The sequence below is a fragment of the Mobula hypostoma genome, chromosome 21 (genome assembly GCF_963921235.1).
Source record: "Mobula hypostoma chromosome 21, sMobHyp1.1, whole genome shotgun sequence".
In the NCBI taxonomy this organism is placed as follows: Eukaryota; Metazoa; Chordata; class Chondrichthyes; order Myliobatiformes; family Myliobatidae; genus Mobula; species Mobula hypostoma.
This window is the reverse complement of record NC_086117.1, coordinates 20,146,172-20,173,896: the sequence shown is the minus strand read 5'-3', so window position 1 is coordinate 20,173,896 and position 27,725 is coordinate 20,146,172. Positions and strand designations below refer to the sequence as shown.

At 42.3% G+C, this 27,725-nt stretch overlaps 1 protein-coding gene across 9 annotated transcripts in view; it reads right to left on the bottom strand.

The window, feature by feature from the left end:
* LOC134359846 (dynamin-1) overlaps positions 1-27,725 on the bottom strand; it is a 256,455-nt gene that overhangs the window by 114,779 nt on the left and 113,951 nt on the right. For 7 of the 9 annotated variants that reach the window (XM_063073579.1, XM_063073578.1, XM_063073577.1 and 4 more), the window contains exons 10-12: positions 23,849-23,987; positions 2,497-2,583; positions 1,118-1,188 (exon numbers count right to left, since the gene is read on the bottom strand). In XM_063073579.1, the coding sequence (XP_062929649.1) occupies positions 1,118-1,188; positions 2,497-2,583; positions 23,849-23,987 (297 nt within the window). Of the gene's footprint in view, positions 1-1,117; positions 1,189-2,496; positions 2,584-17,895; positions 18,035-23,848; positions 23,988-27,725 lie in introns of all 9 variants that reach the window. The other 2 variants (XM_063073576.1, XM_063073581.1) reach the window with 1 other exon arrangement.

Genomic DNA, 27,725 nt, shown 5'->3' with positions numbered 1-27,725 from the left:
ATAGACACTTTCACAGACACACACACACACACACACACACACACACACATACAAATACACAACTGCACAGGATATCTTCTCATAAACACACCCTTACAAACATAGACACTTTCATAGACACACACACACACACACACACACACACACACATACATACATACATACATACACAACTGCACAGGATATCTTACTCATAAACACACCCTTACAAACATAGACACTTTCACAGACACACACACACACACATGCGCGCACATTGACATACATGCATTCAGATGTGTTTGTAAGCACACATGCACCTGAAAAGTTGCATACACATAACTGGAGTTAAATTCAGCAGCTGAAACTGCATTTTAAATAGTGCCCACACACAGAGGAAGGCGTCACAAACTGCGGGTGGTATTGAATGCAGTGATGCTCAGGACATTTAACTACCAGTTGAATTGCCAAGGCAGGGAAAGCAATCGACCTAGTGTTGGAAAACGGGAGTAGTGGATTGGTATAGACGGGTCCGTGATGCTTATTATGGACATGGTGAGCCCAAGGCTCTGTTTCCATGCTATGTAACTCTCTGATTCCATGAGCCCAACAGATATTGCGGATGCCGAAATCTTGAACGACACACAAAGATGTTGAGGGAACTCAGCAGGTCAGGCAGTATCTATGGAGGAGAATAAACAGTTGACATTTCAGGCTGACGGTTCCTGATGCACGCTTGCGGCCCCAAAATGTTGACCGCTTGTTCCCCTCCATAGATGCTGCCTGATTTGTTGGGTTCCTGCAGCCTGATTCCAGGAGTGAGTGAGTGAGTGAGTCTCTCTCTCACACACACACAAACACATTAGAGAGACCAGGTCTGGAAGCAAATTTGCTTCACTACCGCTGAAAGGTCCTGAGGCTTGTGGAAACCCTGCAAGCAATGATGGAGGAATGGAATCAGTTATGCTGGTCTGGATCAGGGGTGGAAGCAGCCACCCTCTTGAGTCACTTGACCATGACATCACCCTGGGAGACCACATTTCACCCATTAACTCAACAGGGAAGGCTCGGGTGGAACCAGATGGTCAATCACAGTCACCTAATTGATTGCAGTCTATGCTGCTGACGGGTTACTTACTTGGCAAAGCCAATGAAATCCTCATGGTTTGTGTTCATATAGGACAGCTCAATGTCTATCAGCAGCATGACCTGCAGGACAAGAAGAATAGTTACTGAATAGACTCCCAACGGAAAGGCTACAGAGACATCGTGGTGCTGGGGTCAGAGATCACTGATCAAAGCACATATATCACAAAACCTGTTGCAGGGTGATTTCCCCAGAAACAACTGGACTCCAGCTAGAGCAACACTGCTGAGTCTGACCCCAGATGGGAGATTTTTCATCCCAATCCTGAAAAATATCAACTTGCCCTAAACTGGGACCAAAGCAACAAGCTGGCCGAATGCAGGGAGTTTTTAGGCCTGGTACAGGGAGTGATGGGGCAGCTATGAGGGTCCAGTCAGTCAGCATTTGCTGCCCTTTTACTGATAATCCAGTTCACAACTCAATTCCACCCTGCTGGAACTTTGAGAAGCCTTCAGACAAACCTTAAGATAGTTGCCAAAAATATCAGAAGGGAGATTAAGGGAACGTATTTTCCAAATGGAAAGTTACTCTGATCTGAAATGCGCAGTCTGAAAGGGTGTTGGAAGCAGATTTAATACAGAATAAGTGAAAGGATAAGATTTAATAACGTTGAGGCTTTATAAGACACTGGTGGGGCCTCACTTGGAGTATTGTGAGAAGTTTTGGGGCCCTTATCTAAGAAAGGATGTGCTGACATTAGAGGGCGTTCAAAGAGGTTCATGAAAATGATTCCAGGACTGAAAGACTTGTCATATGAGGAGTATTTGATGGCTCTGGGCCTGTACTCACTGGAATTCAGAAGAATGAGGGGTGACCTCATTGCAACCTAACAAATGTTGAAAGGCCTTGATAGAGTAATGTAGAAAGGATGTTTCCTATCGTAGGGGAGTCTAAGACCAGAGGATACCGGCTCAGAATAGATGGGTGTCCTTTTAAAATGGAGATGAGGAAGAATTTTTTTAGCCCCAGAGTGCTGAATCTGTGGAATTCATTGCCACAGGTGGCTGTGAAGACCAAGTCAGAGGTTGATAGATTTTTGATTAGTCAGAGCATGGAGGGATGTGGGGACATGGCAGGGAAATGGATCAAACATAATAAAATGGCAGAGCAGACTCGATGGGCCAAATGGCCTAATTCCGTTCCTATATCTTATGGCCTTATGGTACTTGGAAAGCAAACGTTTGAAGGCCTGTGAGGAAAGAACAAGGACATAGGACTATTTGACGACCCTTTCAGAGGGTCCAGCGTAGACACAATTGGCTGTCACCTCGTACAGTGTTGAGTTGTTTTTTAATCTAATCATCCATCTTACTTAATACAAGACACAGCAAAGTAAGGAGAACAGACCGTGGCCATTCCGCAGTCCATACCTGCTCTTTTGTCCTGCCTTCCCGGTCTCGGATGTGAGTGGTCACGATCCGGTCCATTTCTTCCCGCAAGTGCGGATACTGGCCCAGCTGTAACAAGGAACCGAGTGGACAGGTGGAAAACGGCTCAGAGTTTTTCCCCACCCCGCTAACACACAACATCTAAAAGAGCACATTGCGGTACATTACTGTGAGAAGCCAGCTAGCGCGCTTTGTCAGGTCGGATTCAGCCAAGACTCCACTGACAGCATCAGACATGTTTTGGGCTTGCAGGAGGACAGAGACAGCCAATTCATACTTCATGCAAGAACTGAATTTGTGCTGCTTGGAGAATGGATAAAACTACAGTGTTTGTTGTGTTAGAGTTTCAGTCAACCAGGAAAAGTTCGGAGCTCAGTGATATCAACAAACATAAACTTTATTAATCGTCCCTCTTATCAACCTCAATCCTCTGCAATGCAAGAAGTGGCTGCAGGAAGGCATTTCTTAACCCAGGAAGGTGGGGGTACAGAGTGGGGAGGGTTGCGTGATGAAGTACTTGAGATGGTGGGACAAGAGTCAACGTCACTGGGTCAAGGACATCATTAAGCTCCATTCTTTAAGTGACGATGCACAGTGGGATGGGTCCTTTCCCTCCTCGTCCTCTACAGCCATTTTTCCAGCAGCCAACGCCCATGACGCTGGGGGACGAGGTGAGGTGAGGGCATTGTATAGGCAGCTTGCACAGGACCTTAGCTGGAGGACGGACAAGAGGGTTAGCAGCACTGTGGGCTGAAGGGCCTGTTCCTGTGCTGGACTGTTTTTTGTTTTAACACGGCTGGGTAATTGAAGCAGTAAAGAGAAAGTAAAACTACATTTTGTTTTTTTTTGAAGAGGTTCACATTCTTTGGCTAGGCTGAGAAAGCGGCAGCCCGGAAGGTCAAACAAACCTCATTTACTTTGCTTTTATCAACCCTATCTAGGGCTTAATTTGCCTGCACCAATACAGTATTGTACAGCAATATGCACTCTCAGGGTTGTCTGTGCGTTATTTCTCCAATACAAACATACACGCACACACATACACACACACACTCACACACATTGTATCAGCATGCAAGCAGGCAGCCATGCAAGCTCCAGAGAAGAACGTGGAGCGGGAATAAACAGGAGAGGAACAGGTTAGTACACAAGGTGGAAGAATAACAGCACATAGATCTTAACAAAGGCAATGTTGGCCTCAGATGAGATTTTAGTTTGGTCCTAACTCCATAAACAGAGTCTGTTTTCATGCCTGCCTCACCATTTGGAACTCAATGAGATTAATGAGGCTACAGAATGAAAGAGTTTCCTTCCTTTGCATTCAGGGGATGAGGGGTGGGCAGGTAGCAGCAAAGCTGGGCTCCTCTACACTGCCCCAAGCTGATCACCGCTGCATTTCTCAGCACGCCCGTCAGGTCACTTACTAGATGCCAATTGGACTGGCGTTGCTCACACCCATCCCCAAACTGTTTATGTAGTTCCAAAAACAGATAAAAAAGGGTAGCCAGAAGGCGTGCACATATGCACAGCACACAAACACACTCTCAAAAACGCACACATGTATATTCATTCATGCTCTCATTCTCTCTCTCTCTCTCTCTCTCTCTCTCTCTCTCTCTCTCTCTCTCTCTCTCTCTCCTGTCCAAAATGCTAAGTCTGTTCAGCTCTCTTGTCCATGCACTGGAATCTGTTCTGACCTCTTACCATGGACTTTCAGAGTGGACACAATCCAGAAAGATCTCAGGTTGAGACCTTCTGCTAGGAGAGACATTCTCCATAATGGGCTTCATTCTGCTCAAGTGAGGAAGAAGATTATTTCCTCTTCTACTGGGCAAGATTCCAAATGAAATATAACTATCTTTTTTTCCCACTTCTACAAATGTATAGTCTAAAATTAGTAACACTGAACAGTGTTAATACCTTGAGATTAATACTTTGAGGTTAAACACCAACTTCTAGTGAAACAACTGTATAAATGATGGATTACTGCAGAACACAATCTCAAAAATTAATCAAGGACAAACACTTTCATTTGGCTACCCTTTTGCTGGCACTTAAATAGAGCGATTAGAATAGTTAAAACAAAGAAATTGCCATCTTACCAAAGTAACTTTGTCAGGTTACAGTTTACCAGCTGTCCAGTGAAAATTATTTTCTGCCCTTCTGTCATTAAGTTAAGGCTGCATTAATACAGTGGATTTCACTTGATTCGTTAATCGGGGTAGCTGTTTAGTTGGGACAACCCTTAATGAACAAAACTTATTTGAGAGAAAGCCGGGATTCTCTTCATTTATTTTGGGACATTATGCCTTTTATTTGAGTTAGGGGACTGTTGCCAATCTGTTACTAAATAGCGTCAGTCCATTAAACACAGGAGCAGAATTAGGCCACTCAGCACATCGTGTCTGCTCCACCATTCCATCATGGCTGATATATTATGCCTCTCAACCCCATTCTCCTGCCTTCTCCCCATAGCTTTTGTAGCCCTGACTAATCAAGAATATATCAACCTCCACCTTAAATCTGTCCAATGACTTGGCCTCCACAGCTGTCTGCGGCAGTTAATTCCACAGATTCACTACACTCTGGCTAAAGATGTTCCTCCACATCTCTATTCTAAATGGATGTCCCGCTATTCTGAGACTGTGTCCCCTGGTACTAGACTTCCACACCACAGGAAATATCTGCCCCTCATCCACTCTGTCCAGGCCTTTCAATATTCGATCGGTTTCAATGAGATTCCCCCTCATTCTTCTAAACTCCAGCAGAGCCGTCAAGCGCTCCACATAACTAATCATTTCATTCCTGGAATTGTTCTCATGAACCTTCTCTGAACCCTATCCAATGGCAGCACACCTTTTCTTAGATAAGGGGCCCAAAACTGCTCACAATACTCCACGGGTGGTCTGACCAATACCTTATAAAGCCTCAGAATTATATCCTTGCTCTTATAATCTAGAACTCTTGAAATGAATGCTGTTATTGCATTTCCTTTCCCTACCTCCCACTCAACCTGCAAATTAAACTTTAGGGAATCCTGCATGAGGACCCTTTGCACCTCAGATTTTTGAATTTTCTCCCTGTTTAGAAAATAGTCTATGCCTTTATTCTTTCTACCGAAGAGCATGACCATACACTTCTCTACATTATGTTCCATCTGCCACTTCTTTGCCCATTCTCCTAATCTGTCTAGGTCATTCTACAGACTCCCTGATTCTTCAAAACTACCTGCCCCTCCACCTATCTTCGTATCATCCACAAACTTGGTCACAAAGCCAGCAATTCCGTCATCCAAATCATTGATATATGGTATGAATAAAAACAGTCCCAACACTGACCCTGCAGAGCTGCACTGGTCACTGACAACCAAAAAAGGCCCCCTTTATTCCCACTCTTTGCCTCTTGCCAGTCAGCCAATCTTCCATCCATTCTAGTATCCTTCCTGTAATGCCATGGTCTCTTATCTTGTTAAGCATGTGTATCACTTTGTCACTTCTGAAAATCCAAGTAGAAAACATCAACCAATTCTCCTTTGTCTATCCTACTTGTTATTTCCTCAAAGAATTCCTACAGATTTGTCAGGCAAGATTTCCCCTCAAGGAAACCAAGCTGACTTTATCATGTGACTCCAAATATCCCGAAACCTCATCCTTAACAAAAGACTCCCAACATCTTCTCACCCACTGAAGTCAGGCTAGCTGCCATATAATATCCTCTCTTCTGCCTCTCTCCATTCTTAAAGAGTGGAGTGACACTTGCAATTTTTCAGTCTTCCAGAACCATTCCAGAATCTAGTGATTCTTGACAGATCATTACTAGTAACTCCACAATCCCTTCAGCTACCTTTTTCAGAACCCTGGGGTGCAGTCCATCTGGTCCTTATACAGCACTCTTTATACAGTATTATTTGGGAAAAATTGTGGTTTCCTCTTTTATGTTATTGGTTAGCTTACCTTCATATTTCATCTTACTGCTCCTTATAGTATTACTAGTTGCCTTCTGTTGGTTTTTAAAAGCCTCCCAATCCTCCAACTTCCCACTGTTTTTTTTTCTATATTACAGTACATACCTTTATCTGTTTTTATGGTGTCTTTGACTTCCTTTGTCAGTCACAGTTGCATCATCCTCACTTTAGAATACTTCATCTTTGGGATGATCTCTCCTGTGCCTTCCGAATTGCCCCCAGAAACTCTAGCCATTGCTGTTCTGCTGTCACCCCTGCTAGTGTTCCCTTCCAATCAACTTTGGTCAGCTGCTCTCTCATGCCTCTCCAATTCACTTAAATCCACTGTAATACTGTCAACCTGACTTTAACTTCTCCCTCTCAAACTGCTGGGTGAATTCTATCACATTATGTTCATGTGCACCTGTGTGGCCATTAGACAATACATTGTGCTTAGAGCGAACAGTTTTTAAATAGTGTCATTTGTGTGCGTTTTCATTCAAAAAGCCGTGACTGCTGTCATTGATATGGGTGAAAAATAGGCAGTAAGACAATTCAGAACTGTTTTGCTTACTGCAGTTTCTAGCATTCAGGCTTGGGAGATGTCAAAAACAGTCGGGAGTGAAAATAAAATGATTTCACCATTTCTTTACTATGATTACTTGGTAGTGTGGAGGAGCAGAGGGATCTGGGGGTACATGTCCACAGATCCCTGAAAGTTGCCTCACAGGTAGATAGGGTAGTTAAGAAAGCTTATGGGGTGTTAGCTTTCATAAGTCGAGGGACGGAGTTTAAGAGTCGCGAGGTAATGATGCAGCTCTATAAAACTCTGGTTAGGCCACACTTGGAGTACTGTGTCCAGTTCTGGTCACCTCACTATAGGAAGGATGTAGAAGCATTGGAAAGGATACAGAGGAGATTTAACAGGATGCTGCCTGGTTTAGAGACTATGCATTATGATCAGAGATTAAGGAAGCTAGGGCTTTACTCCTTGGAGAGAAGCAGAATGAGAGGAGACATGATAGAGGTGTACAAGATATTAAGAGGAATAGATAGAGTGGATAGCCAGCGCCTCTTCCCCAGGGCACCACTGCTCAACACAAGGGGACATGGCTTTAGGGTAAGGAGTGGGAAGTTCAAGGCGGATATTAGAGGAAGGTTTTTTACTCAGAGAGTGGTTGGTGCGTGGAATACACTGCCTGAGTCAGTGGTGGAGGCAGATACACTAGTGAAATTTAAGAGACTACTAGATAGGTATATGGAGGAATTTAAGGTGGGGGGTTATATGGGAGGCAGGGTTTGAGGGTCGGCACAACAATGTGGGCCGAAGGGCCTGTACTGTGGTTCTATGTTCTATGTTCTATTTCAACAAGTTAGGAACTACAGAGAATTTAAAGGTATCAACAATGTTATTGAATGGTACAATGAAAATAAAGATTTGGATGATGCAATCATCGAAAGCATTGTATGAAGGCAGTCCATTATCTGCACTAGGTGCCTGCACTGATTTTGTAAACTTACAGTGAATCAAAAGAACACCACAGTGTACAATGGATGAGTTTCTCCATTGATAACTATTAGGAACTAATGCACAGTGCTATAATACTGGAGGAGCATTGGCAGTGTTCTAATTTATTCTGTATTTCTTTTAAATATATAATTTGTTAATAAGTTAAATGTTAGTTTATTTTTTTATATCTTTTAACTATTTCCTTGAAACTTAGGCTAATAGGGACAGCTGCTTAATTGGGCCAAGCTATATTGGTCCCGATCTGTTCCAGTTAGTTGGAATCCGCTGTATTTTCCCACAAAGCCTGGGAGAAAATGTGGAACTTGCAAAGAGAATTGTTTGTGGCTGAAACAATAAATGGCAGAAGAAACATCGAGCCAATTCATACCACATGCACTCAGTGGCCACTTTATTAGGTACACCAGTACATCTGCTCGTTAAAGCAAATATCTCATCAGTCAATCATGTGGCAGCAACTCAATGCATAAAAGTAAGCGGACAAGCTCAAGGGGTTCAGTTGTTGTCCAGGCCAAACATCAGAATTGAGAAGAAATTGGATCAAAGTGACTTTGGCTGTGGAATGATTGTTGGTGCCAGACAGGGTGGTTTGAGTATCTCAGAAACTGCTGATCTCCTGGGATTTCCATACACAACAGTCTCTAGAGCTTACAGAGAATGATAAAAAAAAAATACAGTGAGCAGTAGTTCTGTGAGACAAAATGCCTTGTTCATGAGTGACGTCAGAGTGATTCAAGTTTTTCTTGATGGACTCCAGATCATGGACTCTTGGGGTTTTACTATTGCTTGCATGGTGGGTGGTGGGAGGGGGTTGATGCTTTTGCTGAAGCAAGTGGGGGAGGGGGAGGTTGATGCTTTTACTGCTGGTTGTGTGTGGGGGGGGTGCTTTGAAATTCTAACATTTTCTGTCATACATTCTTCGGGGGTTTTCTTCTGTTTCGTGGATGTCTGTGAAGAGTAAGAATTTCAGGTTGTATACTGTATACACCCTCTGATATTAAATTGAACCACTGAAGCATTGACAGGACAGCAACAGTAACTGCGCGTTACAAGAGAGGTTTGCAGAAGAGCATCTCTGAAAGCACATCGAACCTTGAAGACAGCGAACATACTCTCAGTGGCCACTTTATTAGGTGCAGGAAGTGTCTAAGAAAGTGGCCTTCGAGTGTCTATTTCCAACATGGAAAACCATTGAAAGCCAATGCAAATCACTCACATTCGAAACAAAAGGAAATGTGTTGCACTCTCATCTTCTAAGACCAACAGTTTGTTGATAAAAGCTCAACTCCTTTCCAGATTTATCCTACCATCCCCTCACAAGCCCTAGAATTATATTTAATTTGGAATGAGACTGTCCAGCAGAACACCACAGCACGGACACCCTGGGCTCACGTACTCTTATCCATGCAGAAAGAAAACTGCACTCATTATTTGTCAACTGCAATGGAAAAGTCTGAAGGTTATTATTGCCTTTCCAAAGCTGTGAGAGCCCTTCACCATACAAAGCAGAGGCAAAACCTCAGTCTCTTTGTTGGAGTCGGTATGCAATAGAACTGCAGCAGGACAAGATGGTTAAACACACCAGGTGTCAATTTATCTGTACAGCAAGGTCACAAGGTATGGGTAACAAGGAAAGGACCCTGTCAATTGCTGTGTATGCTAGTTTAAAGTGTTTTTTTTCTCAGTAGACATTAGCTCTGAGGCCACATTGATAACATACAATGAGCTTTCTAAGTGATACTAATGGATCTCAAGTTCCTCATTAGAGCAGAAGTGCTGCTAATGAATTGGACCCAAAATTAGATCTATTAATAAAACGCAGAGCAGAGCAGCAGGTGGGACGTAACGGACATTCAGCCCCTATTCTGTCAGCTGATTGCATTGTGCTTAATTTATACATTGCTCCATTTCCCTGCCTCAGCCCCGGCACCTTGCCTAGCTAATACCTAAAAATTGCAGTTTTGACACTCATAACTGCAAAGGTCTCCTCACCTACTTACAGCATAGTACAGGCCCTTCGGCCCATGTTATTGCACCAACCTTTTAACCTATTCCAAGATCTATCTATCCTTTCCCTCCCACATGGCCATCCTTTTTGCTTTCATCCATGTTCCTACGTAAAAGTTGCTTAAATCTCACTAATGTATCTACCTCTATCACCATTCCTGGTACTTACCACTCTCTGTGTGAAAAAACCCTACCTGAAATCCCCCCTATACTTTCGTCCAATCACGATAAAATTATGCCCTCTCATATTAGCCATTACCACCCTGAGGAAAAGACACTGGCTGTCCATTCCATCTTATCATCTTATACACCTCTATCATGTCAGAGAGAAGTACAGAACAGAAACAAGCCCTTCGATCCACCTAGTCCATGCCAAAACCATTTAAACTGCCTACTCCCATTGACCTACACTGGGACTATTACTCTCCATACCTCTACCATCCATGTACCTATCCGAACTTCTCAAACGTTGAAATCCAGCTCACATGCACAACTTGTGCTGGCAACTTATTCCACACTCTCACATCCATCTGAGTGAAGAACTTTCACCTCATGTTCCTCTTAAACTTTTCACTTTTCACTCTTATCCCATGACCTCTGGTTGGATCTCAAGTCACTTCTCATCCTCCTTTGCTCCAAAGAGTAAAGCCCGAAACACCGACTGTACTCTTTTCCATAGATGCCGCCTGGCCTGCTGAGTTCCTCCAGCACTTCACGTGTATTGCTTGGATTTCCGGCATCTGCAGATTTTCTGTTGTTTGTGTTAGCAATAGCTCATTCAACCTTTCCTCACAAGACACCATAAGACAATACTTGGGGCAGACATTCAGATTCCCACTGCCCTATGTGATCTCACGATGCCAGAACCTCATGGTTCTGCCCCTTGCAAATGAATTAACTCAGATAAAATAGCTTTATGTCTACTCTAACAAATCTTTTGGTCATTCTTGGATTCTTTAATCTACCATGACCAAGAAAATGCGTGTTTCAAGATTCAAGTTTCAGATCCAATTATTATCAAAGAATGTATAAATTATGCAACCTCGAGATTTACTTGCTCCCAGGTAGCCACAAAGCAAGAAACCCAAAAGAACCCAATTAAAGAAAAAGAAATAAAAGACCAACCCTTGATGCGTGAGAGAAAAAATAAATAAGAATCGTGCAGACAACAGCATTTATGACATTTTTCTCAAAATTTAACTCATCTAACCACACATTGCACTATGAGTTTGTGATGGGAAAAATACTAGACTTGAGATATTTGGGTTCAATGATTCTAGAATAGAGAAATCTACAGCACATTACAGGCCCTTCAGCCCACAATGTTGTACCGACCATGTAACCTACTCTGGAAACTGCCGAGAATTTCCCTAGCACATAGCCCTCTATTTTTCTAAGCTCTAAGATTCTGGTATACCTTATGTTAGCAAAACCTCAGTTATTGCTCTACACTCCCTTCCAAGATGGGATCTGGAATTGAAGCTGTTTGGGAGGCTGGATAGCATGAGACTGGTACTGATTGACAGTCAAAGTTGAATGGTGGTTTGGTGCGAAGGAATATGGGGACACTGGGAGAATGAGAGTTTGCACTGAGCTGATGGGAGAGGGGTCAGGGTTCTGGGGTGAGGAGCTCATGCAGGGGACATAATGGGAGGAAATGTGAGAGGTGATAATGTTAAAGTAAGTGATTGACCCAATGGATAGGAATCCCCATTCAGTGCTACACTAAGCGATGGGCAAGTTATGAAGTTTTTTCCAAGATGTGCCACAACACTCCAAGAAGGGGACAGCACCCTGGGGTATAATCATGACTCGTCCCATGAATGTCTGGTCAAACTTCTGCAATTACACAAAACATCTCTGAAAAGGTCAATGTCACGTGACACTTCAGAAATAAATGTGAAGGAAAGAACCAAAGATAAGCATGGGATTAATATTTCCCACTTCTTAAGGCAGGCTACACTCACTGTAATTTTATTCAGTCATTTGCAGTCCTTCCTGAGCAGCTAGCTCTGCTTTCCAGGGTCATGTTTCGGAGAGCATTTAGAGTCAATTGTGCTTGTGGGACTGGAGTCACACCTCGGACAGACCAGGTGAAGATGGCAGAATTCCTTCCTTAATAAATTAATCGGGTTTTACAACAATCCAAAAGTTTTAGCGTTCACCATTACTTAGACTAGCCGAGCTCCAAATTCCAGAACATTAACTGAACTTAGATTCCACAGTTGCCTTGGTGGGATTTGAACTCAAACAACTGGATTGTTAACCCATACCTCTGAGTTACTAAACTTAACCACTACACCAAGCTGTGGCATCACATGGAAGACAATGCAGCATCCTGCTTAATCTTTGTAAATGTCTTTAATTTTAGTGGAAGTTCGGGGGCCACTCTGCATCCAGCTGATCCCCACCAGTAGAGAAGGAGGTCTTCTAGTTGTAAGAGATTGGATAGGCTAGGTGTATTTTCCCTGGAGCTACACAGGCTGAGAGGTGACGTGAAGCAGACATACAAAATTATGTGAGGCATAGATTGGATAAATAGTCAGTCTGTTTCCCATGGTCTGGGTGTTTGGAGCTAGAGGGAGTAGGTTTAAAGAGACAGTATGAAGGTTCAAAAGGGATTAGGTCATGAGATCGGAGGTGAGAGCCGATTTCGCTCGTTCTCTGCGATCTCTACTCCTCTCTCCAGGGCGTGGAGCCTTTCACTGTTCCGTTGTGCCAGCCCAAACAGGCGGAGAAGGCAGGGTGTCGGTCAGGACGAGAGCAGATTTCGCTTGATCTCTGTAATGGTCATCTCCATGGCACTAAGGCTATGAAGATTGCCCCAGCTGCTGTGCTCCGTGCCCGCTAATATAATGAACTGATAAGTGAGGTTTTTGGCCTACTCCAGACAGCTCCGGGGTTCAGACCTGAGGACTCAATTTTGGTTCGGAATGTTGTTGTTCATTTCAATTGTTTGCATGATTTGTGTTTTACTTTCTTTCTCATGGATATCGAGCATTGGTCTTTTTTTAAATTCTCTTCTTTTCCTTTTAATTGGGTTCTTTCAGATGTCTTGCTTTGTGGCTACCTGTGAGCAAGCAAATCTCAAAGTTATGTAATTTATACATTCTTTGATAATAAGTGTACTTGAATCTTGAAAAACAGGGCTGTTACTTTAAAAATCGGTGATTAAGTTAAAATGCTGACAGACAAGAGAAGTAAGAGGAGATCAGGAAAATAGAAGTGGAAATGGAGAGTAAAGTAATATCAGAGAGGAAGAGAACACATGGAAATAAAGGAAAGTGTAAAACAAATAATTGAAAAGATGGAAATCTGAAAAGAATTTTACTCAGCAGTGGATTGTTAAAGAGGAAAGGGAGAGGCCTTTACTCACTGGAGTTTAAAAAGGAATCTCATTGAAAAGTAAGAAGTTGTGAGGCAGATTGCAAATGCTGGAGGAACTTAGTAGGCTGAGCAGCATCTGTGAGAGGAAGGGAATTGTCAACGTATTAGGTAGAAACTGTGCATCAGGGCTGGAAGTTAAAAGTCATGAATGGCTGCCCAGAATGGAATCAAAACTGGGTAATTAACACTCATAGTCATGTCTTGAGAAGGAGGACTATCACCATCCAGGACATGCCCTCTTCTAATTACTACCATCAGGAGCCTGAAGACACACACTCAACATACAAGAACAGCCTCTTCCCCTCTGCCATCAGAATTTCCGAATGGTCCACGAACCCATAAATACAACCTCACCATTTTCCTCTCTTTTGCTCTATCTAATCATTTTTTAATTTATTCTTATTGTAATTTATAGTATTTTTAACATATCGCACACAATACATAAAAGTACTGCGCAGAACAACCAACTGCACCACACACCTCAGTAATAATAAACCTGATTCTGATGACAATGGAGATCAGAAAATATCAAAGAGAATAAAAAGCCAAAAAAAAACAGGATTTCACCAACTTTTAAACAAGTGCTGCATGTAATGCTAACACCCAGTCAAAGTTCTTCAAAAAAAAGTTGTGAAATTGTTACATCAGTCTGCACACAGAAACACGCTCAAGTAGAACCCGTGCATTTGCTAGCAGAGGCTGCGTGCAGAGCCTACATCTGCTGCATCAGTGATGCACTGACTGCAAGGAAGCTTGTCACAGCTTCAAGAGTTCTTCCTTATGATGACCACCCCCCAGCTACGGAAAAGGTTACCAAGGAGGTAGAGGAAAGCACAGAAGAAGTTCACGGTGCTCTTCAATGCACTTATGTTGGCAGTACTCCTGAGCCACCATGAGTGCAGCACCTCGGTGGGCCAGAGGTGACAGCAAACAGCTCGGAGCTGAACGGTGAAAAGAGACCACGTTCGGGTGAAGGGAGCACCGCTGAATTGCTTCCTTCAAGAAGTGAGGCTGGCCAACACAGTGTGCAGGATGTCAAAGTCACGCTGCCACCTCATGTCCAAACACTGCCTTAAATGCTCAAGTTTCTGACGTCAGTGGAAGAAACACGTGCTGTCCAACCCAGGTGGTCATTTGTGCCCCAGTAACAGTCAAGTGCATTGGTGCATACAGAAATGCTCAGGCTAGTGGGTTCAAAGTGGGTTCAGTCTCACCCAATAGTAATCACTGGTGTAGTCAGACTGGGGTAAGAGCATTTTATTATGCAATTGGCAGACAAAATGAAGTCCGCTAATCTTTCAGCTAGAATGTCCGCATTTCAAGAAAGGAACATTTTTATTGCTGTCGTTGAGACATGAGGAACCTTTAAATAATCGTTTGTGAAGTTGCAATCTCAAGGTAAGCATGGGCAGCAACACCTCATTTTCAAGTTGCATTGTAGTCTTCTCAACTCAACATCAAGTTCAACACTTTCACCTCAGGATGTTTTCAGCACTTTATCCCTATTCCAGATTTCCTTTGGTGTTTTCAGATGATTGGTGTGTTAATTGTTTGCCAAGCCCCAGCTTTGGTTCCTTTCGTTCTCCCCAGACTATCCTCTTTCACCTTGCCCAACAATCCTTGCTTACCCTTCAGCCTCCCAGCCCTCCAGCTCGTCGAAGAAGTCACTGATGGCCTCTTCCTGCCTTGCACAACACCCCCACCCTCTGACTCTTTATTGTATAATCATTTCACCTCCAACTTTTCCTGAAATGCTAACTATTCTCTCTCCACAGATGCTGCCTGACCCGCTGAGTAAATGCAGCACTGTTTTTCAATCAGATTTCAACCATCTTCAGTGAGTCTTGAAGAAGGGTCTCAGCCCAAAACAGTAACTGTCTGTTCATTTCAGTAGAGGCTGCCTGGCCTGCTGAGTTCCTCCAGCATGCTGAGTGTGTGTTGCTTTGGATTTCCAGCATCTGCAGATTTTCTCTGTGTTATTATCTTCAGTACTTTGTTTTTGTATTTCTGAAGATTTCAATTGATCTCTCTAATTTAGAAAAAACATAATTAAGACATCTCAGATGAATAATGTGTAACCAGTTATTTATTGCTAAGCCACTTAATAAACTATCCATGACACAATTAGCAGAAGAAAATTGAGTGTGAAAGGAGTCTGAAAGAAAAAAAAAATTGCATTTGATTCCACAAACTGATTGAAAATCAAAGGAAAGGAAACAACAATGTTGTAGTTAGGAACAAAAACTATTCTACTTGTCTTCAAGTGTAGGATTGGAAGTCTTTACATCCACTTTCACAGGAGGAACAGCAACAGTTTGAACTGTCCAGTGACAGGAACTGCCTTGAATGACTGGGAACACTCTCAGCACTGAACTCAAGCAAGCATAGATGAGAGCTCCAGACTACGACTTGAACGCTCAGCCAACCATAGGCAGGCCGCCCATTGAACCCTGAGTGGATGTAGTTCAGATCTCGGAGGAAAGTGAAGAATTGGATTGCAATATAATTTAAAACGCTTACAAATCATTGGCTGTTAACACCCTTCACAGCTGGTGTTTTGACATTCTACGAGAGTTGAAGATTTCACAAGAGTGCAAAGTTACTACAATGGGAAAACTATTAGTATCCAGACCCAAGTCACCTGGTGTTCGGCAGGAACAACACGCAACTGCGCACCAATGATGTCACCTCGACTGGTGATGTAACGTTTGCAATCCAACCACAAGGCTCGGCGAACAACCCTACAAACGAGCAGCCAACCAGAGCTAACAATCTTCTCGTTCATCGGAATGTCCTTCAGAAGCCTCATGTCACAGAGTAGTCAGAATAACCAGGAGAAGATTTAATTCGGGTCTCATGTGGACTGTTTAGAATTTATAAATCCAATGAATTGCCTCACGGGGGAGATATCCTCTCTGACTGCATCAAGCCACTTCAACATTTCCCACATTCAATAGTCTTCGTTCTGGAGAAACGAGCTCCGCTGGCACTATAATGTAAAAATCAAAAACCTGTAGACATTGGACATCTGAGCTTACTGAAGAAATTTGAAACATTAACTCTGTTTTCCTTTCTGCCTGACCTGCTGAGTTCACTGCTACCCTCACTATATGACTTATGCACACCAAACTCTCTGCACAGACTTTTATTCCAGCCAAAGTTTTCTCTCATCATATGGCCCCACTCTGTCAAGCACCTCAGCCACCAGACCTAAAACTGACCTAAAACTTCCTCCCTCACTACCATTCAGGGCCCCAAACAGTCCTTCCAGGTGAGGTGACACTTCACCTGTGAGTCTATTGGGGTCATCTACAGTATCCGGTGCTTCTGGTGTGGCCTCCTGTATATCGGTGAGACCCGACGTAGATTGGGAGACCGTTTACGCTCCATCCACCAGAAAAAGCAGGAGGTCCTGGTGGCCACTCATTTCAATTCTACTTCCCATTCCTACATGCCAGTCCATGACCTTCCACTGCCGCGATGAGGCCATACTCAGGTTGGAAGAGCAACACTTTATATTCCATCTGGGTAGCTTCCAACCTGATGGCATGAACATTGATTTCTCTGACTTCAGGTAATTGCCCCCCCTTCCCCATTCTGGTTCCCGCTCTCAAATTATCTCATTATCTACCCATCACCTCCCTCTGGTGTTCCCCTCCCCCTTCTCTTTCTTCCATGGCCTTTTGTCCTCTCTTATCAGATTCCCCCTTCTCCATCCCTTTCACTAACGGACTTTCCAGCTCTTTATTTCACTCCTCCCACTCTCCAGGTTTCATCTATCACCTACTACCTTGTACTTCTTCCTCTCCTCTCCCCCACCCTATTACTCTGACTTCTCATCTCTTTTTTTTCGGTCCTGATGAAGGGTCTTGGACCGAAACATCGACTGCTTACTCTTTTCCATAGATACTACATGGCCTGCTGAATTCCTCCAGCACTTTGTGTGTATTACTATAATTGAATACTTGGGTATCAAGAAAATATTCTCTCTTTTCTTCTAAATGTAATGGGCATAAGGTGAAGAAGTCAAGAAGTGGAGAACAAATGGCCTTCAGAAACTTGGCTAAACTTTAACAAATTTCCATTTGCAAAAGACATGAGATATCAAAGATCAATTCTTGGCAAAATTTCACAGGTTCCATTTATCACAGCCCTGACAGTCCCTGTTAGTTCCAATAATTTAGTTTCAATACAAAAATCTAACAAATATCTGATGATACAGAAAGAATGAACTGGGAACTTTCACACTTCATAGACTATTAACTTCTGCAAATGTTCTGAAATCAATCTAGAGCCTCATCCAGTTAACTACAGGCTGCTCATATATCCCAAAGTCAACCCAGGTTCCAATGCAACAGCTGACATTCTTTTGAGTAGCAAACTGAAATTGGAAGCTCATGCTCTACATGTATCTTAGTCAGCATTGCCTTAGAATGAAAAAGGCATCAGTTTAATTTTGAGTTAAATAAATTAATGTAGCAAAGGCAGGGTTCAAAGAAAGGGTTTGACCTTTTACCTTTTCAGTACACTTTCTGATGGTGCCAGTGAGTTCGCTCACCACCATATCTACGCACTTCAAACATGGTTCCTTCAGCTTTTGGATCTGCTTTTTCACTATAGCCTCAAAAGCAAGGTCAGGGGTGAAGAGCCCAGTTCTGCATTGCATCATGAGAGGAAAATGACAACAAGGGTTGGAGGGCAAGGAAAGAAGGTGGGGAACAGCAGGGAGTGGGGATGAAAACATGGGGAGGACATAAAGCAAAAGGAAGAGTAAGACCTCGGTTACCTTTTAGGCTTTCAAACTGAAGGTGAGGATGGGGTGGTGTGGGAGAAGGGGTGGGAGAGAGCGCAAGTTACATCTGACAAACAAGTATTCAATACATTGAGCATCATATGGATGATATCTTTAGGGTCCTTAAGCTGCTTGCAGAGGGATAATACAGCTTTAAGAGATAATTTATAGAAGCCAGAAATCCAATCAGTCATAACAAAAGCACAAGAAACAGTTCTCAGTAATACTGAGTAAGTTAGTTTGCTTTGGACTTTGCCAGGTGGAGAGAGCATTTTTGGAAACAGCTGGTCAATTTTTGCTCCAAAATGGCACGTTTGTGATCAAAAGCCAGGTCAGTGACAACCGTCCCTGCATTATTTCTATCTGTACTATCAGTATTTGACGGTGAGCAACTCCTACAAATCAGTGCCCTGATGGGTCAAAGATAGGGGAAACTGCTCACGGTACTTAGCTCCCTCTCTTTCTTACATCTGAACAAAATCAGCTTGTTTCTCCCCACCTGGATTGTAAATCTGACAATTCAGTTATGTGTTGTTAGGAGTTATGTGAATATTGCAGACATTAATTCAAACAAGAACCAGTCTTCAGTTTTTACTGTAAATTGCAAGCAGTAACCCAAAGTTAAAAGCTTATTGACTAGGAGATATGGTTTGCAAAATTGTGCCCATGAGTTGCATTCATATGCATGAGCCAAATGTTAAGGCAATGGGGTTGTGTTAATTGGCCTGCGTCAAACCAGGCAACATGGGCTAAGTTATTTATACCATTCTGACTTGATTTCAAGCTGGCAGACCTGAATGATGTTGAAACATGGTCACAAAATAGGAAAGAAATAGCTGTTGTGTACTCGGGATATTTTGTGTACAGTCCTGACAACATTAATTTTGGGTGTGTGGCTATCAGTCTTCAGAAGCTTTTAGACTATTTGTGTGAATTACTTGGTGACAAACGTGTTTGAACATTCAGAGATGTCTGCCACAGTTGGTACATAATTCAAAGGAAGCATTGTCAACTCAAAATATTGAAGTGAACAATGTCATTGTAACTATTGAAGATGTAATGAATCAGCTACTGTTACCTTTGATTCTAAGTTTATAAAAATGTTATGTTCTTTTAAAGTTCTACCAAGAGTGGCTCTATGAGAATGCCTGTTTGTTGTGCTGAATAAACACTTCTATATCACCAGCTTCAGTGTCTCTCTGGCAGTCACATTTGGGGGCTCATCTGGGATACGTTCATGACCCATTGTGTGGCCAGTGACTTAAGCAGTTTAAGGGGGTAACAGTAGCACCCACACTTAGATCTGTTAAGATCCATGACCACTGGATCACGAAGTTTAAAAGAAAGCGGCAGTGAGCTGAACTGGTAGATATAAAAGTGTGAGGTGTGTGAGTATGTGTATTTGTGTAAGGCACCAGCTATTAGGCAGTTTTGGGTAACTTGGAGAAACAAGGCCACTAGTTTTGAAAGGTGGCTACTGACTATTCAGGATTCCAGAGGGGTCTGTGTATATTCGTTCAGAAGACTGTATAATAGTATACTCATTTGTGAGTGTGTTAGTGTTTTAAGATTAAATTTGGAACTCTGGGGTAACAGACTTTTATATAAAAGGTATATTCCCTAATAATTATCATAAACTTCAGTCAATTACATCTACAGCTGCTATTAGATGTCTACTTTGAAATTTGGACTCTATACCTCGCTCTCCTTTAAGAGATTGGCTACTGGGATGAAACTGTTGCCTTCGGTTAAGAGAGTTGGGCCTATACCCTTTGGAGTCTAGAAGAATGAGGGGATTAATGTGACAGATGTTGAGATATTTCACCTTTGGGGCTATCTAGGATTAGGAGGCACAGTTTCAGAACCCATTTAAGGAGTTGAGGAAGACTCTCAGTAAACTGTGACTTTTATAATTCTCGACTCCAGAGAAAAATGGGAGAACAAAGGATTTTAGCGACAGGCAGGAAAGTGGAGTTGAGATCAAGGTAAAAATCAAACTGATATGACTGACTTGTGAAGGAGACCATACTGCCAACAGTTGCTCCTATTACTGATGTTTTTATGTTCCCAATAACATCTATCTTGGATAGGCTTTTGGTCATCTAATCTAAACTGCAGCAGTTAACCCATTCTTGTTTCAGAGTTTGTTTAGTCTTACAGTACCTCCTAGGATGGTCAATTATATATCAACAGATGCTATAGAAGCACAGGGTGTTATGTACTCTCACTCAATGGAAGAGTCTTTCAATGTCTACAATCAGATTGGATTTTATTTGATTCATTCTTAATCAGGACCCTCAAAATATATAATTTCATACCTCTCAGCTTACCCATTTCTTTGAGCAATTATTACAGGGGCAACACAAAGAGCAGATGGTGAGTCATCTTCTCCTAGTTGTAGAGGTGCACAGGAGGTGGTGCAGCTCATAGATCTGCTGCCTCACTGCGCTAGAGACTCAGGTTCAATTTGCACACTTTCTTTGTGAGCACCCGAGATATCCGAGTTAGTGGGTTAGTTAACCACTGTAAGTAGCCCCTGTGTTGCAATAAAAAAAAAGTTGAGGTATAGAATCTTGGCGTAATTGATGAAAATTAAAAATGAAGTGAATGTAAGGTTAGTGTGAATGATTTGCTGATGGTTGGCACAGACTTAATGGTCCAAATGGCCTGTTTCTGTGCTGTGTGGTTCTATAATTCAGTGATTCTAATAGTAATGAAGAGTTAAAAGTTGGAGGGGCTTTATGGTCTTTGGTTTAGAATCCAAAAGTTTCTATTTTCCTTCCACTCCACATGTTCTGAAACCTTATCCGCTTCCCCACTCTTCAAACTCTGATGTTTGGAGCTTCACTTAGAGAAGCTGCATCACAGGTCTCCTTAATCATCTGACTAAATGTGCTTGAGGAAACAATTCATACAAGAGGTTCACCTGGAACTACCCACAGTATTCAACGGGGCTGGGACAGAAGCACATTGTGCTATATGTCAAACCAACACAGGGTGTGCTGACTGGCTATATTACGGCCTGGTATTGGAATATCAATGGCTTTGAATGGAAAATCCCACCAAACGTAGAAGATTTGGCCCAGTACATCACAGGTAAAACTCTCCCAACCACGGAGCACATCGACATGAAACGTTGACATAGAAAATCAGCATCCATCATCAAAGACCCTCATCATCTGGGCCGTGCTCTTTTCTCACTGCTGCCATCAGGTAGAAGGTACAGGTGTCTCAGGATTCCCACCACCTGGTTCAAGAACAGTTACTACCCCTCAACCATCAGGCTCTTGAACGAAAGGGATAATTACACTCATTTAAGGATTCTTATATTGTTATTTCATGCTCATTATTTATTGCTATTTATTTGGTATAGGTTGTTTAGAGTTAACAGTTCCTGATGTTTACAGTTTACAGTTACTGTTCTATAGATTTGCTAAGTATACCCACAGAAAAAGAATCTCAAGGTTCTAAGTGATGACATGTATGTACTCTGATAAATAAATTTTACTTTGGACTTTGAACTTTTTGACAGAGGGGCTAATGGGGAGGCCATTTCTAGTGGTAGGAGTATATAGTAGATCATTAAAAAAAGAAATAAGAAGAATAATGAGCAAGAAACTGTAAATAAAATGACAAATTAAATGTGTGAATAAAGGACTGGTGGAAGCAGATTAATTAACATCTTTCAAAAGGCTATTGGAATGAAAGAAATTCCAGGACTCAGAGTCTGAGTGTGCATTATTTTCTGTTCCAGTTGTGCTGCTGTTGTATTCCAGTGAATTAAGGTTATAGAGGTGAAGGACCATTGGTTATCTGCTACACCATTGTCCTCTCATTCTTTAGTTTGAATTGTCAGCCCTCTGCTCCATTAAATCTGTAACTCTTTTCATCCATAACTTATCAACAATGCACGTTCGATACATCTCAAAGAGGGGCAACAATTCTGTACTTGGATCCCCTGGGAATAAAGAACTATCTGAACTCAACTCAAACTGAACCATGGGAATTAGGTTAGGTCAAGGTGGGGAAGGGGGGACATACTGGTGTTGGCTTGGTCCCACTGTGCACACCACAGCATAACCCCAGTTGCAGGACCACAGGACCTGTTGACCCTGTTGACAAAACCACCCTGTTAGGCAAATAAAGATCTGTGATGCCTGAATTCTCCACTAGTTGGGGATAAAAATAACCATTAAATACTTGTTTGTCCGGTGCCAGCATTCATCTCCCCTAGTGAATACCAGGAAACCACCACACTTACAGGGGAAGTGATGTGCCATCTTAAGCCCAAAATTAGCATCAGCTGAAAACAAGAGTCAATTGAAAGATTCCCGAAAGAGGTTTTTGGCTCAATAATGTAACAAAGGTCGTCCACCTACTTTTCCACCAGCCAGCCTGATTTTAAATCTGGAAATCCAAAAGAATTAGTGCATCTGATGCCTTCTCTGTCCTTTTTCTCCCACTTGATGTGCAAAGCATTTGCTCCAACAGCTTTTGGCAGAACACTAACGACCAAAACTCAAGCCATGCTTCCACACAGCCTAGCCTGTTTCTTCTCTCCAGGGCTTGGACCTTCCAGAGTTAGCTACTTCCAATCTGAGGCCTACTTTAGGCTTCTACTTGCCCCACTTCATTCCTGTGTCTTACTGTCATCACATCAAGGAAAGCATGCCATGTCATTTCCAGCTGATACAGTCGGGCAAAACAGCTGTTTACAGGTGCTTGGGCTTAGTGTGCCGTAACATGGCCGACTGGCCTCATTTGGGAACAAAATGGAGACAACGAAACCTATGAGGGGTTTCTTAGGATGTGACTGTAAATTTGATTTGCACTTCTCAACGAGGTGAACTTCTGTTTTCTAATCTCTTCTGTCAGCTTTCCCCCTTGCAAGCTCTGCAATAATCCTCAGGAACTCTACATTCCCTTATTTCAAATGCATTCCAGATTTTCTTAGTTCTGTCTCTGATTGATGTGTTTTCATCTGCCCCAGTACCCATCTTCGTAAACTTTTCCTTCCCATCCTCATAACTTGCTTACTGCCCGTGACACGGCTGTCATTTAGGGCAGGAATGAAGGTCCTCCAACACTGTCTGTCCACATCGTCGCACACAGATGAAGAAGGATTCTTCATTGCTGTTTCTGTAACAATTTTCTTTTTGGACCAGTCAGGGTTGTTAGCTGTCAGCTGAACCCCTGAACCTGGAGAACCAACCATCTTCATAAACTTCCTCTTAAATCTAACCTGTCCAAATCTCCTTTGGCTCTGTGTCAATTTTTTGCATCCACAATTCCCTAAAGCAATTTGGAAAGTTGCTCTAAAAGGCAAGTTGTTATTGTAGAAGAAAGCAGTTAATGGAACAAGTTAGGAAAGCATTGTGCTCTGACATCTGCATTTCACGGTCATTTTCAGCTCCATTTTAAAGCAGTCAATATTAACGTGATCCTTCATGTCAAGTAGGCATTTTGACATGAAGGATATTATTTTATCTGAAACTGTTATGAATATTAACTAAGGCAGATGTGCTGTGTGTGAACATGCAGGCGAAATAGTAGCTTGTGCCTGCAGCCAGGTTACAGTTGCTCGCTAAGCCCAAACACCCAAAGGCCATCCCATAGGCAACTCTCTGAAGATCCAAGAGCAGGCAGCACGTTTCCAGGACTCCATGACAGGAATTACCTTCTTGGTACACTGCCTAACCGTACTGATTAACTCATTGATAACCATGTCCACACATTTGAGGCAGGGCTCTTTGATCTTCAAGATCTGCTTTTTCACAATCGTTTCAAATGCCATGTCGGGAGTGAAAAGCCCCGTTCTATCAAAGTGAGGAAAAACGGCAAAATATTGAACATCGAACACGTTTAATATTTAAGAAGAAAAGTACAATGTTAGAAAAATAATGTGACCAGTTTGGACAACAATTCTCAAGAGATCTAACCCAATTTGTGGCTCCATCTTTCTCTTGTTTGCCAGCACATCAAGATGAGAGTTAACTAATATCGGTAACTTGTGCCAGCACCCTATAACTTGCAGCATAGATTATGTGAGTTAGCTACTGTTGAATGCTGACTGATACATTGCATACTAGCCTTATCTTCAGCTCTAACCCAACCAAATCTTAACTTTCCTTGACAATGCTTCTTTCTGTTGCCTGTCGTAAGATGGCCAATTAGTGTTCATTTACTTTTAATATATTATTCTGAACTTTCTAACCGTGGCTGAACTCTGCCATAGTCCCAAACCCAAATGCCAAAGGAGGAGGGTTAGTTATGGGGTTAGCAACCCCATCTCGTGAAAACCCAGAGCTACAGAAATGCCAGCAGATGCTCCAAAGATCTCATCCTTGGGAGAGGAAGGATCTTTGAAGATGGGCTATACCTGGTGACAACATGAAAGAGTGGCCCAAGATAGAGGACTCGCTGAGCTGCTGTCAGCAGCCTATGCCCCGGTAGGGGTAGTGGGCTTAAGAAGAAGAAGAATCATAACTGGGAGGTGCTGATTCCTAACCCATTTCATGTAGAAACCTTTAAAGCCAGAAAGACACCGAGCTCTTCACTCTGGGCTAGAATGAAATCCACACTTAACAGGTGAAAGGTTAACATGCTAACTTACCAATAAAACGTTCTCTTCAACAAGTTAAATAAAACAATAAATAAATTTACTTACAATATTTAGAATCAGAATCTCGTAGGAATGAATACTCTTGTTTCAAACAAATATCTATTTGGCAGTTGTAGCTGCAAGTCTGAATATCCAATAACTCCAATGAAAATATTGTTTGAGGGATATGTCCTACATCAGCCCCATTATGTTGTGTGGCTACCTTACCTGGAACAGATTGATTGAACCACTCCTTCAGCATTAGTCAGAGACAAGGTAATGAAGCAATTGTGATATTAACACCATTTGTATAGTACAGCAGAACTGAAACCCTGCTATAGGATAGATTAAATTAAATAAATTAAACAAATCATTTAAGATAAATTAATTGTCCTTTGAACTCTATAGAAGTATTTCGATTCAAAATAAATGGAACCTCTCAAAGTTTTCTTAAAATTTAATATCTTATTTTTCAGTTGGTCCTAATGGAACAGCTGACAGTGTTGGAAGCATCTCAGAAACTCTTAAATTCCTGGATTAATACGTATTGTGATTAAATCCCTGAAAACAGATTTTCAAGGGCAAATGATATTAAGGACAGTGGTGGGGCACTTCCAAAATTAAACTAGGCTGATCTGCTGAGTGTTTCCTGTTTCATTTCAGGTTTGCAGCATCTGTGGTCTCCTATCTTTAACTCCTGTTCAGTTTACATCTTGGAGACAAAGATTATCCGAGTGCTTGCTCTACCCCTCAGGAGTAGAGATGAGTGGACAACTTCACTTTCCTCAACACTGAACTGATTCCACAACCTATAGGTTCACTTTCAGTGACTCTGCTACTCAGGTTCTCAATATTATTTATTTAATATTCAGTTATTATTTGTTTAATTTGCATTAGCACAGTTTGTCTTCTTTTGCACATTGTTTGTCAGTCTTTATGTGTAGTTTTTCATCGATTCTATTGTATTTCTTTGTTCTACTGTGAATGACCACAAGAAAATGAATCTCAGCCTAGAGTATGGTGACATATATGGACTTTGATAATAATTTTACTTTAAACTTTATGAACAGTCCTCTCCAACTCTTTTTAACAACTGGTATTTAGATGGACAGCCTCACCAACCTGGGTTTGTCTGCCTCACTGAACCAAAGTAAAAATAAATAAAAGGAACTGAATTATTTTAATTTGGGAATATTTCCAAGCCTCAGTGTGTAGCAGTATTCTTCTGGTTGGCCTGAAAGCTCCACCATTGATTTCCAGTGCTCACGCATTAAATGAAAACCATTTCCTCGCTGTGCTAGATTTTATGGGAAACTCACACTTAACACAACATTCATAAATGCAAATGGGAACATCTGTAAGGGGAAGTTTCACCTCACAAGAAAGTCACAAGCATAATCCAGTGCACCAGAAACTCTGCCCAGCCTGACTGAAATAAGGCAAAACAAAGATATTATAATTATGTGGACTCCATTCATTGCCAGCCATTAAGCTACTGTTAGGAGGCAGCCTTCTCAGAAAATCACATTGTGGCGATGCGAATGGATGAGAGAGGCAAATAGAGATGGGAAAGGTGTGAAGGGACAGTAGAGAGAAAGAGAGGAGGTATAGGAAGACAGAAGGAGGCAGAGAGAAGAGATGGAGTGGGGAAGGCAAAGCAAAAAAGAAAAGGGGGCAACAGGGAGAGAAAGAGAGAAAGAGAGAGAGAGAGAGAATTTGGGAAAGAGAGAGGGTGAATGGGTTGAAAAACAGGGAAGTCAGATGCAGGGAACACTGAGAGGGAGTAGGGTAACAGGGAGAGAGAGAGAAACAGAGAAAAATAATGCAGAGAGGTGGAAGCAAAGCTGGGGAAAAGGGAATCATTGGGAAAGAGGGAGAAAAGCTGAGAGGGAATGAAAATAACAAGAGAAGTAAAGAAAAGCTAAACAGCTTACAGAAACAAAGTGAGAAAAAGAGTTGAAGAGAAAGAGTCCAAACCACATGACCAGTGATTTCCCACAAGGATGATCAATTCTTATTTCATGGATCAGGTGGAGTCTTTCCAGAATAGGAAGCTGGATTCCACCTTGGAAAACACTCGGCACTGCCTGGAGCAGTTTTTGACAGGAGGCACTTTTTTAAAATTGAACTGAAGTAATCGTTCAATGGGAATGCGACCAAGGGAGTCAGGACTGAGAGCTGCAGACACACACTGCTTGGCAGTAATGATTATTTCAGCTTTCCAACTCAATAAAAAAGTGACTTTTATTTTGAAGAGTATTATTAATGGAACAGAGCTCAGTCTCCAGCTGTGGGCGGCTGTGGTGCAGAACCTAATGAAGCAGAATTTCTGATCAGCTCTGAAATGGCTGTTTGCAGAGACACTTCAGTGTGGTGCGCCAAGCGAAATAGATCATGATGTGAGGGAACTGGCAACCCCATCACTGAGGGAACCTCACATCCTCCTTTATTGTACTCAAAAAGAGTAATACATTAAAGTTGAGCTTCATTTCAAATACATCTTATGAGGAGATCGATTCCATCACCATCTCCAGGTCACACCTCAAAGGTTTCTTCATTTCAAGCTCCCTTGACAACAGCAACACCTGCAGCCTCACATCTTTGCCACTAGGTGGAGCATCAAGTTCCAATAGCCACAGATACCCAGCACAGTAAGAGGCCATTCAATTCACCTGGTCTGTGCTGGTGCTTAACATCTTCCTTCATCTTCATCTAAACTCCACCATAAAAATTTGTCTTGACCTTACAAGTAACTCAAAGAATGGTGCAGCCTCCTATTTCACTCTGCGTCAAACAGTTCCTACAGAGGCGTTCTCCTGAGCTGCATCTACCTAATGTTGGATTTCGTCTTCTGTCCTACACCATGACATCTATTTTGTATCTCTGGCCAGCAGGAACTGGGCTGATGTCACCCCAAGCACTTATCATGCATTTGTAATCCCAAGGGATGGAT